General features: G+C 41.1%; 1 protein-coding gene across 1 annotated transcript in view; it reads left to right on the forward strand.

The window, feature by feature from the left end:
• adamts12 (ADAM metallopeptidase with thrombospondin type 1 motif, 12) overlaps window positions 1-15,313 on the forward strand; it is a 23,201-nt gene that overhangs the window by 3,297 nt on the left and 4,591 nt on the right. Inside the window, 17 exon segments of the mRNA XM_008336112.3 lie at window positions 5,324-5,495; window positions 5,612-5,820; window positions 6,018-6,101; window positions 7,746-7,870; window positions 7,951-8,100; window positions 9,187-9,330; window positions 10,015-10,159; window positions 10,680-10,772; window positions 10,922-11,067; window positions 11,193-11,362; window positions 11,666-11,799; window positions 12,539-12,659; window positions 13,555-13,799; window positions 14,231-14,372; window positions 14,493-14,619; window positions 15,209-15,308; window positions 15,310-15,313. The exon segment at window positions 15,310-15,313 is cut by the window's right edge and continues 107 nt beyond it. Coding sequence (XP_008334334.2) covers window positions 5,324-5,495; window positions 5,612-5,820; window positions 6,018-6,101; window positions 7,746-7,870; window positions 7,951-8,100; window positions 9,187-9,330; window positions 10,015-10,159; window positions 10,680-10,772; window positions 10,922-11,067; window positions 11,193-11,362; window positions 11,666-11,799; window positions 12,539-12,659; window positions 13,555-13,799; window positions 14,231-14,372; window positions 14,493-14,619; window positions 15,209-15,308; window positions 15,310-15,313 — 2,311 coding nt within the window.

Here is a 15,313-nt window from a genome sequence, read left to right on the forward strand (position 1 = left end):
TCCTGCAGGGTCTTGCCTTCTGTCTCCCCACGTCATGTTTGTGTGTGTGTTGCGCTGCCTCTTCCTGTTAGACCTTGTAAATGCAGTTTATCTCTTACGTCACAGAACAACCTGTCTGAAGGACAAACATCACTGCAGTACAGTGATTTAGTGCTGACCCACTTATCTGCTCCAACCATCTGCAGCCAGGCCTAATGTCAATCAAAAGACCATTTGTCCCTAACAGGCTACAGTTGGACATTTTTATGGGATCCAAGGTTTTTTATTTTTTGGTCTTTTGAACTGAGAAGAAAGATCGCCATGATGTATTGCTCTGATCTTGGGTTTGTAGATTTATTGCAGAGACAAGCACTGAGACTCTGCTGCCAGCTGCTTATTCACTTTCTGGAATTAAAATTTGTCTTCAAAGACCAAGTTCTGATAATTAATTCCTGCAGGAAAATGCAGATCAAAACACGAAACAAACTCCAAGATTTCATGTAGCGCATATCAAAGTCAAAAATCCATCAATTATGAATTATTTTCATGTTGGGACTGTTGTCAGAAATCAACTCGGGACAACTTGTCCAGATTTATAAAGCAGTAGCCTGAGCTGAAATTAGAGATTCTGACTGTCAGCGAGTGATGCTTTCAGTCTGATTGTACACAAATGCTATAGTTGAAGGACATTTTCTGATTTTAACTAATCATGATTAACTGAGCTCTACCCAGAACTACCATGTGATTAATCAGATTAAAAATGTTAATGGTTTACCATCCTGGTCCTAATTATAAAACACCAGGACTACCAGGTGAGTCAAGACTGTGGAAATGTCAATCCGATTAATCGTGATTAATCAGGATTAATCGTGATGTAATTAATCATGATAAATTAGTTTTATCTAAGAAAGTGTAATTAAGTAGTTCTAAATTTGTTAAGAAATGACTCCATTTATTTTTGTTATTTATGTATGTATTTATCTATATATGTATATTTATTTATATTATTTTGAAAAAATCCTAAATACTTATCTACTAAGCTATACTGTAGGGATAAATGGCACAGATCAACAGTTAGTTAGTTAGCTGAGATGTCAAATTCACATCTTTTCTCTGGCTGCAAATACAAACTTATCCAAAGGTTATACTTTCATGGCCTAACTATGTTGAGGATACTAGTTACTTTAACATCCAGTTTAAGTGACTGGGTGGAGGCAGCCAACACTGTCCTTTCTTTTTTCTGTGTGGGAAAAAAACCTTCAAATCAGGCAAAGCTTTCTCTTTGGTAAACCCCAGGGCGTAATGCACAGCAAGAAGCTGCAGGTTCAACCCATTACACTGGTATTTTCCTCACTTTCAATGCTTGTGTCTTGTCCTCATGCAGATGAAGAATGGCTGATTTCTTTGACCTCTCAGGAAGAAAATGAGCTCTGAGGCACAGAGGGGTAGGAGTGGGTCTAATGAGCGAGGAATTACCTAAAAGAAAATAGTGGTTTAAGGATAAAATGCAGCAGAGGAGTGTAAAACAATTGCGGTTAGTCATTTTGCAGTAATGCACACCAACTGCTCCCATGTCTCCCTCTATGCCACTAATCACTGCTGAGGCAACCGGCTGTTTCATAGCTGAGACTCTATTACAAATCTAGTTGTTCCGCACAAAAAAAAAGAAAAAAAAAAAGAAAGAAAAAAAAACTCTACAGAAGCAGGAAACAAAAAATAAAGCAGTTCCACATGGTCGGTGAATTTAGAACACAGACCTGTGTTATTGTAACCTCCCATGGCTCTGGCACCTCACACCCAAACACACTTCCTCTGTGTCACTGGATTTAGTAAAGTCCATGCAGCAGAGTTTCTTACCCTAAGTAATTAAAAGTTGTTTTTTTTTATTAGACAGCAATGAACAACATCTGTAGCTTGAATAAATAAAACATGTATCAGTTTGTTATGGAGTAGTGACATCTATACCAGTGTTCTCTGACCTTCTTTATTCCAAGGACTGCTCAGCCAGTACCATCTGTTTCTACAGACTGGTACCAAGGTACTGAGCATTGAAGGATCATTAAATTACCAAATACCAAATAACCTATGGACTGTTATGGTCCGCAGACCGGGGGTTGGGGACCCTTGATCTATACAGTCTTCCATTTATAACCCTTAAAGCCCTTCAAGGGGAACTGTATTGATGATCTGGCCCCTGGTGAAAATGAGTTTGACCCCCCCCTGCTGTAGAGGAGGAGGAGGAGGGTGAACAGGAGGTAACAAAGGGAGAAAAGGTTGCAAAGGTGCATTCAGGATTTCCAGTAAAATCCTCAACTTTAACCCTAAACCCTAAGAACAGTAGAACCAGAGTGTCATCCTGTTCTCTATCTGATATTGGTTCCACTTCTTTGCTGTGCTCATACATCAAAGAGGATATCTACATTATAATTTGAGGATTGCTGGTAACACCATAACCACACTGTACACGTGAAGCCTCCCTGGCTCCACTGTTACACTGCATTTGGTTTGAGGATCCTGCAGATCCTGCAGATCCTGCAGATCCTGCAGATCCTGCAGAGCACTGTGTGCATGTTTGGATGGGCCTCTTTATAACATTCCTTCCTGGTTGATGTGAACTCCACCACCTGCTTTGCTCTGCTGGGACTCACTTGGACGTTTAACAGCCAGGGGAAAAAATATTAAAGGAGACAACAGGGAAGTACAACCGCATTTATCAACTTATAAAAAAAAAAAAACGTACAACTCAACCAAGAAATAGATAAAACTGTCAGTGCACCAAATGTGTGCGAGCGAGCCTGTGTACATGTGAACGTGTGAAATCAGCTGTGTTTTGTGAGCAGGGCCTGTGGGAGATTCCCAGCTGCCCCTGAACATATCAGCTTGCATGCTTGGTGGATGAGTCCATCAGCAGAAAAAAAAAATCCCTAAATTCATGGGGAGGAAAAAAAAACAAAAAAACGTGTGGAGTATGGACTTTTTGTGTTTGCACAGAAGCAGCTCTGTCAAATCCTGCCTAGCCTTGTTGTTTCAACTGGCAAATAATGTAGTCTTTTACAAGGGTTCTCTCCACCAGGTGGGATAACATGGTGTGTTAAACACAAAGTTTTTCCTGACGTTTATAGTGGTGGTACTTCCTACACGGAGGAACAAGATACAGTGAAACCTCGAGATATGAAAAAGCATTCAAGCAAATATTTGCTTTGAGATATGAGTAAAGATTTGAGATATGAGCACGATTACAGATGTGACGCTTGATTACGGAGCACGCCGCCTCGCTCGTTCACTTCACGTGTTCGTCGACTTCTGTTAGCATCGCGTTATCTATGTGGTTTTCTCTCTGTTTTGTGCATTATTCTTCATGATAGTGATGTGGTAAGGATGGTGGTGAGTCAATACATGTGAGCGTAGTGCCCACGTGAGTGATCTAGCTCGCATGTATGATCGCAGTACATCCACGATATGTACCATCCTGAAGAAAAAAAAAACGTAAGTTAAGTTATTTCTAAGTTTATGTAAGTTACGTGTAAGGTACGGTACAGAATCAAGTGTCTATGTACGGGCCAACTCCCCCCTCCTCTTCCTCCTCCTCCTCCTTCTCCCCCCCCACATTCCTCCATTAGCCTCTACTGTATCGTCTGTCTCTAAGGTAAAAACTCATCTTTAAAACCACATTTTATTTTATATCACAGAAATCCTGATATACTATTTTTTTTCTGTGTGTGTGTATGTCTCTATAGTAATTAAAAACATGTTTTTCTTCACTGTTATTTGCACAAATAAATGACTGGAACGGATTTTTCTCCTGTTATTTCTTATGGGAAACAATGATTCGAGATATGTAGCAAGTTATGAGCTCGGTTCAGGAATGGATTATGTTCGTATCTCGAGGTTCCACTGTACTTTATGTTAGAGCGCTGCAAACAGCTGTTGCCTAACTTTCATAGGTGTGTGTGTTATTTTCAGCACTCGCTGATCCACGAGTGTTAATCCTGCTCAAGTAATTTATCGTTCTAGTACTGGTTCGTCAGTATACATTTGTCTGTGCGACCTGCGGAATCTTTATTTATCCTCATTCTGTCTCAGGGCCTTTTGAAAGTGGGATTAAGGAGAGCAGGAGGAGTTCATCCCCGAACAGTCTGGGCTTGTTTGGAACTTAACACAACCTACACACAAACACACACACACACACTCCTGATCTTAATGGGTAAAACACACAGGTTTCCACGTAGTCGTTAAGCATGTACAGCACCTGTACCTGTTAGTACGTACTTGTCTGCATGTGTCTTCATTTGCAGACCAAATTTAGTCGGTGAAAAAGCCCGCACCTGTAAGAACACGCAGTGACATACTCAGGAGAAAGTCTTTGTATTGCTACAGCTTCTGCCACAGAGAGGAAATGCGCCCGAGGGAGGGAGAACGGCTCGTATTCAGATGTGTGAACTAATGGTTAGACTCCCCGACGAAAATGACTGAGGCGTGACCTTCTCTGAGAACGTTTCAGAGGGAACGTCTTCCCCTTCTTTTCTTTCAGTGCAGAACGTTTGACAGGAAAATGAGTTTTTGCTGATTGGTTGTACCATTATAAACATAACAATACATGCAAGATATCGTGACTGGAAAAATATTTGACTATTTAAATATGGAAACATGAGTAAACTTTAATATAAATGCTCTCACTGTTCAGGTAACAGGCCAGTCCAGTCCTTCTCATATGTTGGCTAGCTTAGATTTTTTTAACCCGTTAGCAGATTGTTTCCCAAAGAGGGTCGCAAGAGATTTTTTTTTTTGGGGGGGGGTCATCTTGCATCATGTTTCCCAGGAGTTTACGAATAATATCAATGGACTTGGTTCGCGAAGGTTTGTGAGTTTTAAAATATGGGTCCCCAGAAAAAAAGTTTGGGAAACACTGTTCTAATGGACATTTTGAACCAATTGATAACTGACCGTCTGTAAACAAAGGCTCAGGCAGTTTCCTGAAGAAGGACATTTTAAACTTTTCTAGCAAAATCTGAGATAATATACATAAACAGGCCGGACTAGTCTTGATACTTCTTTAGAAAACATACTTGCATTGCTGCCACCTACTGGGGTTGTTTTGCCCACTATTTTCTATTGAAAGTAATTTAAATAAATAAATAGAACAGAAAATTAGAGAAAACATTACGAACTGCTCCAAATGCCTTAACATTTTCCCATTGGTTCAAGCCAAACTTTTTTTCCTGCCTCTACGTCAGGGCTTATTTTGTAAATATAAATGTATATAAATATATGTATTTTGTCTTCATCCCGTCGATTTGTTGCTTACTCATCAGTTAATTTTCTTTTTTTTGTTTTCTTTCTTCAGAGAGGATTCTTCTCCCTACCAGAAGGACAGTATTTTATTGAACCTGTTCAGGAATCTGCTGACGAGTTTCATTACGAGCCCCATATTGTCTATCCAAGAGTTAACACAGACGGTCGCAGACAAAAACGGAGCCTGGGGTCCAAAGAAACGCCCGGCCCCTGTGGAGTTCAAGGTGTGTGAGTGTGTGTGTGTTAACCAGTGTGTCTCTGTGTACGGCCGAGGATGTTCCTGTCCATCTGTGTCCATGTCAAACGAGGATAACACCGTAGTGCATTGTCCATGCTTCAGATGCGCCAAGTGACTCTGACCAGGTGGAGAGGGAACGGGAGGAATGGGAGAGGGAGCAGCAGAGAGGGGAGGGGGAGGCGCGGTCCCGCTCGCAGCGTTCGGTCAGCAGGGAGCGCTGGGTGGAGACCATGGTGGTGGCCGACTCCAAACTCATCGAATATCATGGCAGTGACAATGTGGAGTCCTACATCTTCACCATCATGAACATGGTGAGATGATAGGATGAGATCCAGTGGGTGGCCAAAGTGGGGGGACGGGTTCCTCATGGGGTTTGACAGAAAGTACAAAAGGTTTTCGGTGTAGAAAATGTTTTAGAAACACTGGACTAGACTGTTTATATTTCTTGTTCTACATTAGATTTTTAAAAGAAATAGTGGTTCAGTTTCTAACTTCTGTGTTTTTACAGGTGGCTGGAATCTTTCACGATGCCAGTATTGGGAATGCCATCCATGTCATCTTGGTGCGCCTTATTTTGTTACATGGAGAAGAGGTAAAACGCCAAACTGCTTTGCACAATGTTGTCCTGAGTTGTAGAGAGAAGTGTTAACCTCCTGAGTTTGTCCAGTTTATGACCCCTGAGCAGCGAACATGTAGCTTTAAGCTGTGGCCTGTAATTCTGACATAAATTCCTGTCTGGTGAAGTCGCCTTCGCTCCTCCCCATGTCACATGCATTCCTGAATTTATTACAGATCAACTTCACGGTGAACGCTGACTCTGTGTTTACTTCTACTTCTTGATTTCATGTAAAGATAAACTTTACGTTTTCATTTAGAATTCTAAGGCTGGGAGACCGTTCCATGGTAATAAACAATAAAGGCTGTTCTATTCTATTCTATTCTATGATTAAATGAAAGTATTTTAATTTACAGAATTTTTAATTTAATTTGACTTGGTTTGAATTTGGATGTGAAGTTGAGTGTCGAGACACCAGTGTCAGATTAAGTTGCCTTTTTGCATATACTACAGTGGAACCTCGCGATACGAGCATGATCCTGAGAGAGAAAACCACGTAGAGAACGCTACGTATGGAAGCGATGCTTACGGAAGTCGACGAACACGTGAAGTGAATGACTGAGGCGGCGTGGGCTGCTGCGAGTGCTCGGCCACCTAGTGTCTAAATCTAAATCTTTACTTGTATCTCGAAGCAAAAATTAGCTCGAAGGCTTGCTTGCATCTCGAAATACTCGTTTGTCGAGGTTCCACTGTACTCTTTTTTTTTTCTTACGTTACATTTAATTGCATGGTTTGCCCTATGTTTAATTGCCATTGTGGGCTTTGCTGTAAAACCTTTTGATTTAGTGAAATGGATTGTGATCACTTTCCATATAAGGTGACAAGAACCAGACCTTCATAAGCAAGAACCTGCTCTAAACAGTGTGTATCCTGTTACCTGCTGAAACATGCGTCGCTCTGTCACAGTGTCTGTAATTAACAGCTGTAAAACAAAGGAAAGTGTTTTAACAAAAGAAAACCCTCTGGGAATATCTGTGAAAAATGTCTGCTCTGATCTAGGGCCAAATAGAAGAGAAGAAGAAGTAGGAGTTTGTGTTGGATGTGGGGGTGGCAGATAGGTTGATGGAGTGATAAGAGTAAAAGAATGTCTTTATAAATAGCAGAAGAAAACTTTTATTGCTGTGAAACAGTAGTTGTCTTGTATTTTATTGGCAATAACAGCTTAAATCATATTTGTAATTTAATAGGAAAAAATAAAGGATCAGGTTATTGTCGTGAAATAATGTGTTTTATTTTGCTACATGATGTATAGAGAGGGTAGAAGAAAGATTGCCCAGGAGACCTAGGGCAGTACCAGTGGAATATGGCACGCTGGACATCAGTGTACCACTGCTGTAAACCAGTCACTAGGTGGCAGCAACTCATACAGTGGTTGGTACAGATAAAAATATACATGTTATCAGGTTCTCAATAGTAGTTCAATTCTCATGGGATGTGGGGTCGGGGGGGTATGTGAAAATATTTCTGTCCCCAGAAATAATTGAGAACCACTGACAAAAAAAAAAAGACAGAACATAATTGAGAACCACTGACCTAGGGAGTCCCCACCAGCGGTCTAGGCCTAGTCCACTACAGTCAACTAACTCTAAGTTGTTGTAATCAAAGTGTTGTTTATTACAGAAAGGGCTGAAGATTGTTCACGATGCGGACGCCACTTTGGCTAGTTTCTGTGCCTGGCAGAAAAACCTCAACCCTCAGAGTGACACACACCCAGCTCACCATGACGTGGCTGTGCTCATCACCAGGCATGTGACAGTTGATTAATCGATTATGGTAATCATTTCAGCTTTAGCTTATTCACCACATAGTTCTCTTTCTCCCCCAGGAAAGACATCTGTGCCGGTATGAACCAGCCCTGTGAGACCCTCGGTCTGTCCCACCTTTCTGGGATGTGTCAACCGCATCGCAGTTGCAACATCAATGAGGATTCAGGTCTTCCTGTGGCCTTCACTGTCGCCCATGAAATGGCCCACAGGTCTGTGTGTGTGTGTGTGTGTGTGTGCACCTTGTAACTGTTAGACATTCTACGATGGCACATCACAATAACGGGTCACATTTTAAATAAAGCCTCCTTTTCCCATTGTGACACACGATAGAGAAATATATGGTTACAACGTTAATTGGCTAACATTGCGTTAGGCCATCTGTTGTTGAATGAGTGCAATAGCAGGTATCTTGTACCCAGACAATGGAAGCATGTAACCTGAGAAGACAGGTGTGTGTGTGTGTGAGAACATCCAGACAGATTATCACTAATGAATCAGTGTGAGTTACAGTTTCACCAGCGCTCCATTCACAAAACTCTTCTTTAAGGTCCTGGACCAGGTGGTCCTGGTGTTTCGCTCAACTTGCTATTAACTCCTGTCCCAATTTGTCAGCATAGATTTTCCTTCAAGAGTTCCAGTCACTTAAAATCTGGTACACAAAGGCTGCATTACTGCTCTGTTGTCTATTTTCAACTAAATGGGATCGGGATTTTTTTTCTTTTGAACAACACTTATAGTTTAAATGTGTATAAGATATGTTTTGAATCTATACCAAACGAAATACCCTCTCATTAACCACTCCTGTATACAGATAGCTTAGTCCTTTTTTTCATTACTGTCTGTGGTTTGCCTAGAAACAAATAAAGATGCTGTCAGGAGTTCAGTACCACCCTCTATTACTAGAGGGCGGTACGGTATTTGGTATAAATTGGTGAAGAGTTGATTATTAATATAGTCTACACTGTTTGCATGTCAGTGTGGGGCAGCATATGCAAAAATACAGGCCAAAGAAATGGAAATTTTGAGGAAGTGATGGTGAGCAGTGAAGAGTCTATTGTTCTAAATATGGGCCAAAACATTTGTAACACAAGGAGCAAAGTCAAAACATTTTAATAATAAAATTATGACTTGATTAGATAATGAAAAATGATGAAAAAAAATAACTCTATATGACCTATTGGTCATAACATTGTAACTAGCCTGAGTTGCCAATCATTTTATTTATTAACTGAATATGATGATGACGACATAATAATTAGCCGCAATTAATAAATTGCATTTTTATGACACTGCAGCTTTGGAATTCACCACGACGGCCAGGGAAATGACTGCGAGCTGGAAGGGCGACACCCGTTCATCATGTCCAGACAGCTGATGTACGACAGCTCACCTCTCACATGGTCTCCCTGCTCCAAAGAATACATCACCCGCTTCTTAGAGTAAGGTTCAATTCCTAACATTTCCCTTTGGGATCTATAGAGTATCTATCTATCTGTCTGTCTGTCTGTCTGTCTGTCTGTCTGTCTGTCTATCTATCTATCTGTCTGTCTATCTATCTATCTATCTATCTATATATCTATCTATCTATCTATCTGTCTATCTGTCTGTCTGTCTATCTGACTGTCTGTGTGTCTGTCTGTCTGTCTATCTATTTATCTATCTGTCTATCTGACTGTCTATCTGTCTGTCTATGAAGGAAGGAGAGGAAAGGAAGGAAAGTGAAGTTCTTTCTAGTGAGCTACAGGGCAGTGGATTATTAGTTAAGCCACCACTATCTGTCTATCTATCTGTCTGTGATAAATTTCCAAAATTCCTTTGTGACACCAATTTTTCCTAAAGCTCCTGCAAAGTCAAAGGTCAAAGCTCATGTGTGTTGATCTCTGACCTGTAAATGAGCATGTCTCCCTTCAGGAATACTTCCCTCCAGGACTCTAGGACTGGCTGCTGTTGCTCTGTCACTCCCTTGTTAAAAAGGATGATAAAAAATGGAGCTTAAAGCTCCAAGCTCCAAGCTCCAAGCAGATTATTGTATTAAAATTGACATGTATCAGTTGTTTCTATCCTTCTGTGCTGCTTCATCTGTTGACCATCTCTGACTGAACCACATGAATGTTTTACTCTAGTCGTGGCTGGGGTTTCTGTCTGGACGATCGTCCTTCTAAGAGAGATCTAACCACCCCGCTGGCTCGCCTCGGAATCCGTTACACCACACATCACCAGTGCCAGCTCCAGTATGGACCGAACGCCACCTTCTGTCAGGAGGTGGATGTAAGTACTTTGCCTTTAGGTGGCGATGCAAGAGCCAGCAATTACGGTTCAGTTCACGAGGAAAAGACTTTCGACAAGACACGACTGAACCCAAGAAATAAACTAAAAATACAAAGTTAGCTGGTAGCTAAGACGAGACAAAGAGTTGTTATGATACAGGCCGACACGTTACCATACGATAGGTTACGATACATTATAGTTTGATACGTTATGACGCGATACGATACGACACGGTATATGATAATATTAATTGGGCCATGAAGGTATATTCATTCAGTCAAAGTCCTGACTCATCTAAACCATTGTTTCCCAATGACTGGGTTGCGACCCCCAGGTGGGTCACGAGAGATTCAGAAATGTATGAGAGAGTAAGAGAGACTTCAATGACATTTGCTCATTTATAATTAACCAGCAAGATTTAGAGGGAGGATTTATAGAAGCTTTTTTTTCCCAAGCCCAGACAAATAAGTGTCAATTTGTTTTTTCTGGTAACACTGTCTGCTGTGTGTCATTCTTCTAGAATGTTTGTCAGATTCTTTGGTGTTCTGTAAATGGCTCCTGTCGCTCCAAGCTGGACTCGCCCATAGATGGGACTCGCTGTGGACCGGAGAAGGTAAACTGGGCTGTTTGCTGACTTGTTAGGTCTTGATTTTCATTTGCCTGGAGGAAAATAGTCAACCGATATAAGTGGAAATATGACACAAATTCCTGAGTACCAACTGTGTTATACCAAACTGAAGTACTCAACACTTTCTCCTCCAGTGGTGTATCTCAGGAGAGTGTGTGATTGTGGGTAAACTCCCAGAGACAGTGAATGGAGGCTGGGGACAGTGGAGCACCTGGTCTTACTGCTCCAGGACCTGTGGAACGGGTGTTCAGTCCGCGGAGCGGGAGTGTAACAACCCCAAGTGAGATTGTGTTTCACATCTGGCTGAACTCCTCTCAGCTATTTTCCAACTATTGTCAGGCCTTTGTCAGGTGACATCCCTAAGATGAACTTTCCCACCGTTGAACTTCTCTCTCATCCACCCAGACCAGAGTTTGGAGGAAAGTATTGCACGGGAGAAAGGAAACGCTATAGGACCTGTAATACGAAACCCTGCCAGAAGAACAAGCCGAGCTTCAGAGAGATGCAGTGCAGCGAGTTCGACACGGTGGCCTATCACAACGAGCTCTACCAGTGGATCCCTGTTGCCAACACATGTGAGTCCCTCACAGACAGACACACACTAAAAGTCCTAGAAAGCATTAAAGTTTTCAACACTTTTACTCGATGTAGTTACACATGTTAGCCATTAGGGGACAGTATTCACACTGGAAACTTTTAAATGTCACAGCTTCTCTGACCCTGTGTTTCCAGGCTTCTAGACAGTTTTGTTGTGATTCCCCGTGTGTTCAAGTCTTCCTTCATATAATTAATGCAATTTAAAATCTTTATGAATTTGCTCCAAACTCCTTATTTAAACCAGGGTTGTCCTCCCCTTCCACTCTCCTCCCCGTCTTTAGTGAACCCCTGCGAGCTGCACTGTCGACCAGCCACGGAGTACTTCTCCGAGAAGATGTTGGACGCCGTGAATGACGGAACGCCCTGCTTCATGAACAACAAGTCCAGAAACATCTGTGTCAACGGTGTGTGCAAGGTAGTGTGGCTGGGTAAGAGACTAAGAGGAGAGTGGTAGGTCGTGGGAGGAGAGTTCTCCACGTAGCTCAACACAGACCTATTATCTGGACATTTCACTTAGAAACAAACTGAAAGTCTATTAGGTGGAAGAAATTATTAATACAATTATTTATTTATTTAAATAATAATGGGTTTGCCTTAGTATAGATACTTGTGTATCTCAGAAAGCTACAATAATTAGTAATTAATATTTAAATTGATTAAGCTGAATAAAACACATTCACATTTGTCTTCTTTTTTTAGGTCATGTCTTTGATTAAAAAAACAAACAAAAAACAGTTCTGGTCTGTGAATAGTCAGTTGCACAACATTATGTTTCCTCTACAGAGACAAATATTTTGATGTCCACCAAAAATATGAAATTTGTCTTTATCTGCCATTGTTTTTTTTTTTGGGTTTTTTTTTTTCACTGTTTTTATAGACTCTCCATTTAATTAATTCATTATTTGCAATTCTTTTATGAAAAAGTGATAATTATGCAAGCATGTTTTTGTTTTTCAAACTATGATAACATATATTTTATTAATATTTAATTCATAAACAATATTTAATTCATAATTACTATTTTATTAAAATATATGTTTTCAGAGCGAATATACATATTAAAGCATTTTTTTAAAAATAAAATTCATAGAAATTTAAAAAAACTGCAAAATTATTTTATTTTTTATTTTTTTAACTTGTGTTTTGTTCTGCAGGAACTGGGCTGTGACAACGGCATCGACTCGAACGCTCTGGAGGACCACTGCGGAGTTTGTCTCGGTGACGGCACGAGCTGTGAGACGGTGTACAAGTCGTTCGATCAAGAAGAGGGCTTCGGTGAGTGAGAAAAACCAGGGCTACCAGACAAGCTGGGGACAAAAAAAAAAATTGGGAATTGTAAAATTATACAAAAAAGGTAGTAACCCAAAACAGACAATGGGGACAGTGCTTTAATGCTGTGACCAGAGCAGTGTGAGGAGAAGAGGCTGAATTCAAATGTATTTGTGCAGACCTCAAGTCATTTCAGGGCAGGTTGTTAGCATGACGCCATTGTGTTGTTTCTTTGTTGTCATGGCAGCCTTCTTGCCCACACTGTGCAGCTGTTTGTACTGCTGTATTTGGCTGGGCTAATTTGTATGTGTGTGTGTCTGCAGGCCCCTGTTTGCATTCATCACTGTACACATCGTTCTTGGCGGGTTTTTTTATTACGGCTGGAAGAATATAACTCAACCCCCTTAGAATAAACATACCATGAAGACAGATTAATAGAGAGGGGGAGAGGACCTCTAAAAACAATTTAAAAAAAAAAACTCACATCTTGTGTGTGTGTGTGTGTGTGTGTGTGTGTGTGTGTTTGCCCCACACAACATCCTTTCCAGATAACCAGCCCAGATGTGTAAGACATCAAACAGATTAGACCAAAGGTGCCCCCCCCCCCACTCTCCATTCGCTACATAAACACAGCAACACACACACCTTCCCACAAACATTAAATACCACAGACCCACCCTGACCCCCTCCATTACAAGCTCTCGCCGCTAAATATGCTCAAGTAAACACTCTTGTACACACTTGCTGGGCATCCTCACAGACGTAGCCCACCCTCAATACAAGATCAGAGAGAGACTTGTCTGCCAGGCTGGGTGTGGAGTGGAGTGTGGCAGCAGCCATGGTGGCCTGTTCATTACCTCACTGTGACTTTGACTCCCCCACCCCACCTTAACTCTCCCAGGGTACATGGATGTGGGTGTGATACCTGAGGGGGCGCGGGACATCCTGGTGAAGGAAGTTGAGGAGGCAGGTAACTTCCTGGCCCTGAGAAATGTGGCGTCGGAGGAGTACTTTCTCAACGGCAACTTCATCATCCAGTGGAACGGGGAGTACGAAGCCGGCGGCACGACGTTCTTCTACGAACGCAGCGGAAACATGGAGAACCTCACCGCTCCTGGACCCACGAGAGAGCCAGTCATGCTCCAGGTTGGCATATAAATATATAAATATGTATTTTTGTATTATCCAACTCTCTTTGAAATGTTAGGTTTTTGTGAACAGTCTGAACACTTTAACACATATATACACATACATATATACGTATATACATACATGTACATATATACATACATACATATATGTTGTATATACAGTATATATATATATATATAGAGAGAGAGAGAGAGTATATCCATACATATATGGACATATTTATGTCCTAATACATAGGTCTACATATACATACTGTATATACATACATATATGTATGTGTATATGTATGTGTATGTCTATATACAGTATATATATATATGTGTGTGTGTTTAGTCCTAATTAACAAATGTTGTATTTTGTTACATATTGAAAATGTGAACCAACGATCGCAGTTGAATTAAAGAAGATGTTTTTTGTTTGACTAGCTGCTGTTTCAGGAGAAAAACATGGGGTTAAAGTACGAGTACTCAGTTAGAAAGACCAAAGAGACAGGAAACGAGATCATGGAACCCCTCTACAGGTGGAGATATGGAGCGTGGACAGACTGCAGCACCACCTGTGGCTTAGGTTTGTCTTCATTTATATTTAAAAAAAGTCTTAAAATCAACTGTTTATATTGGTAGTCATTGATTGGCGTGCAGTTTTGTTTTAGACATATATACTGTATAACAAACTCTGTGTTCACAGGCGAGCAGCACCAGCCTGTGCGGTGCTTTGAGACAGATGTGGGCGTAGTAGATGAACTTCTGTGTGACCCAGAGAGCCGTCCCGAAGACAGACACCGAAAATGCAAGATTATGGACTGTCCTGCAAGGTTCCTGATTTCGAATGTCCCAAAAATGTTGTGTCACAACTGTATATATGTCGTATATATATGAGTTCATACTTTTCAAAAATAATATGTAATAGATAAGTAAATGAGTAGACTTTATTTCTATATAAAATTAATTTCAAATTTAAATGAAAAGTTGAGCAAGGTGTTCACATCAATAATCCCAATCCTATCATCCATCCATCTTCAGCCACTTATCCGGGGCCGGGTTGCGGGCCACTAGGGGGAAAACCACTGTGTTGACCCCTGAGCTGAAATGGTTTCCTCATTGAAGATATGTTGTCTAGACATTTCTTCCTGGGGATCCATATTTAAAAGTCAGAAACCTTTGCGACCCAAGTCAATAGACATTATTGGTAAACTCCTGGGAAACATGAGGTGAGACGACCCAAAAAAACAAAATCTCTTTGGGAAACAATGGTCTAGAGGACCTTGTTCCAGTTCGTCTTCTTAGAGCTAATGAAAAGACGAAGCATTGGCTCAGGCCGACTCTCCTCATGCCATTACATTTAAATGGTAGAATTACTGTCATCAATCTAGTTCCCCACTCCTCACCCTTTCTCCCCCTCAGGTGGTGGGTTGGAGGTTGGCAGCAGTGCACGTCCACCTGTGGATCAGATGGTGTAAGGAAACGGACGGTGCTGTGCGTGAGAACCGTGTCTGCAGAGGAAAGAGT

This window comes from Cynoglossus semilaevis, chromosome Z, assembly GCF_000523025.1.
Source record: "Cynoglossus semilaevis isolate Cse_v1.0 chromosome Z, Cse_v1.0, whole genome shotgun sequence".
NCBI classification, from domain to species: domain Eukaryota; kingdom Metazoa; phylum Chordata; class Actinopteri; order Pleuronectiformes; family Cynoglossidae; genus Cynoglossus; species Cynoglossus semilaevis.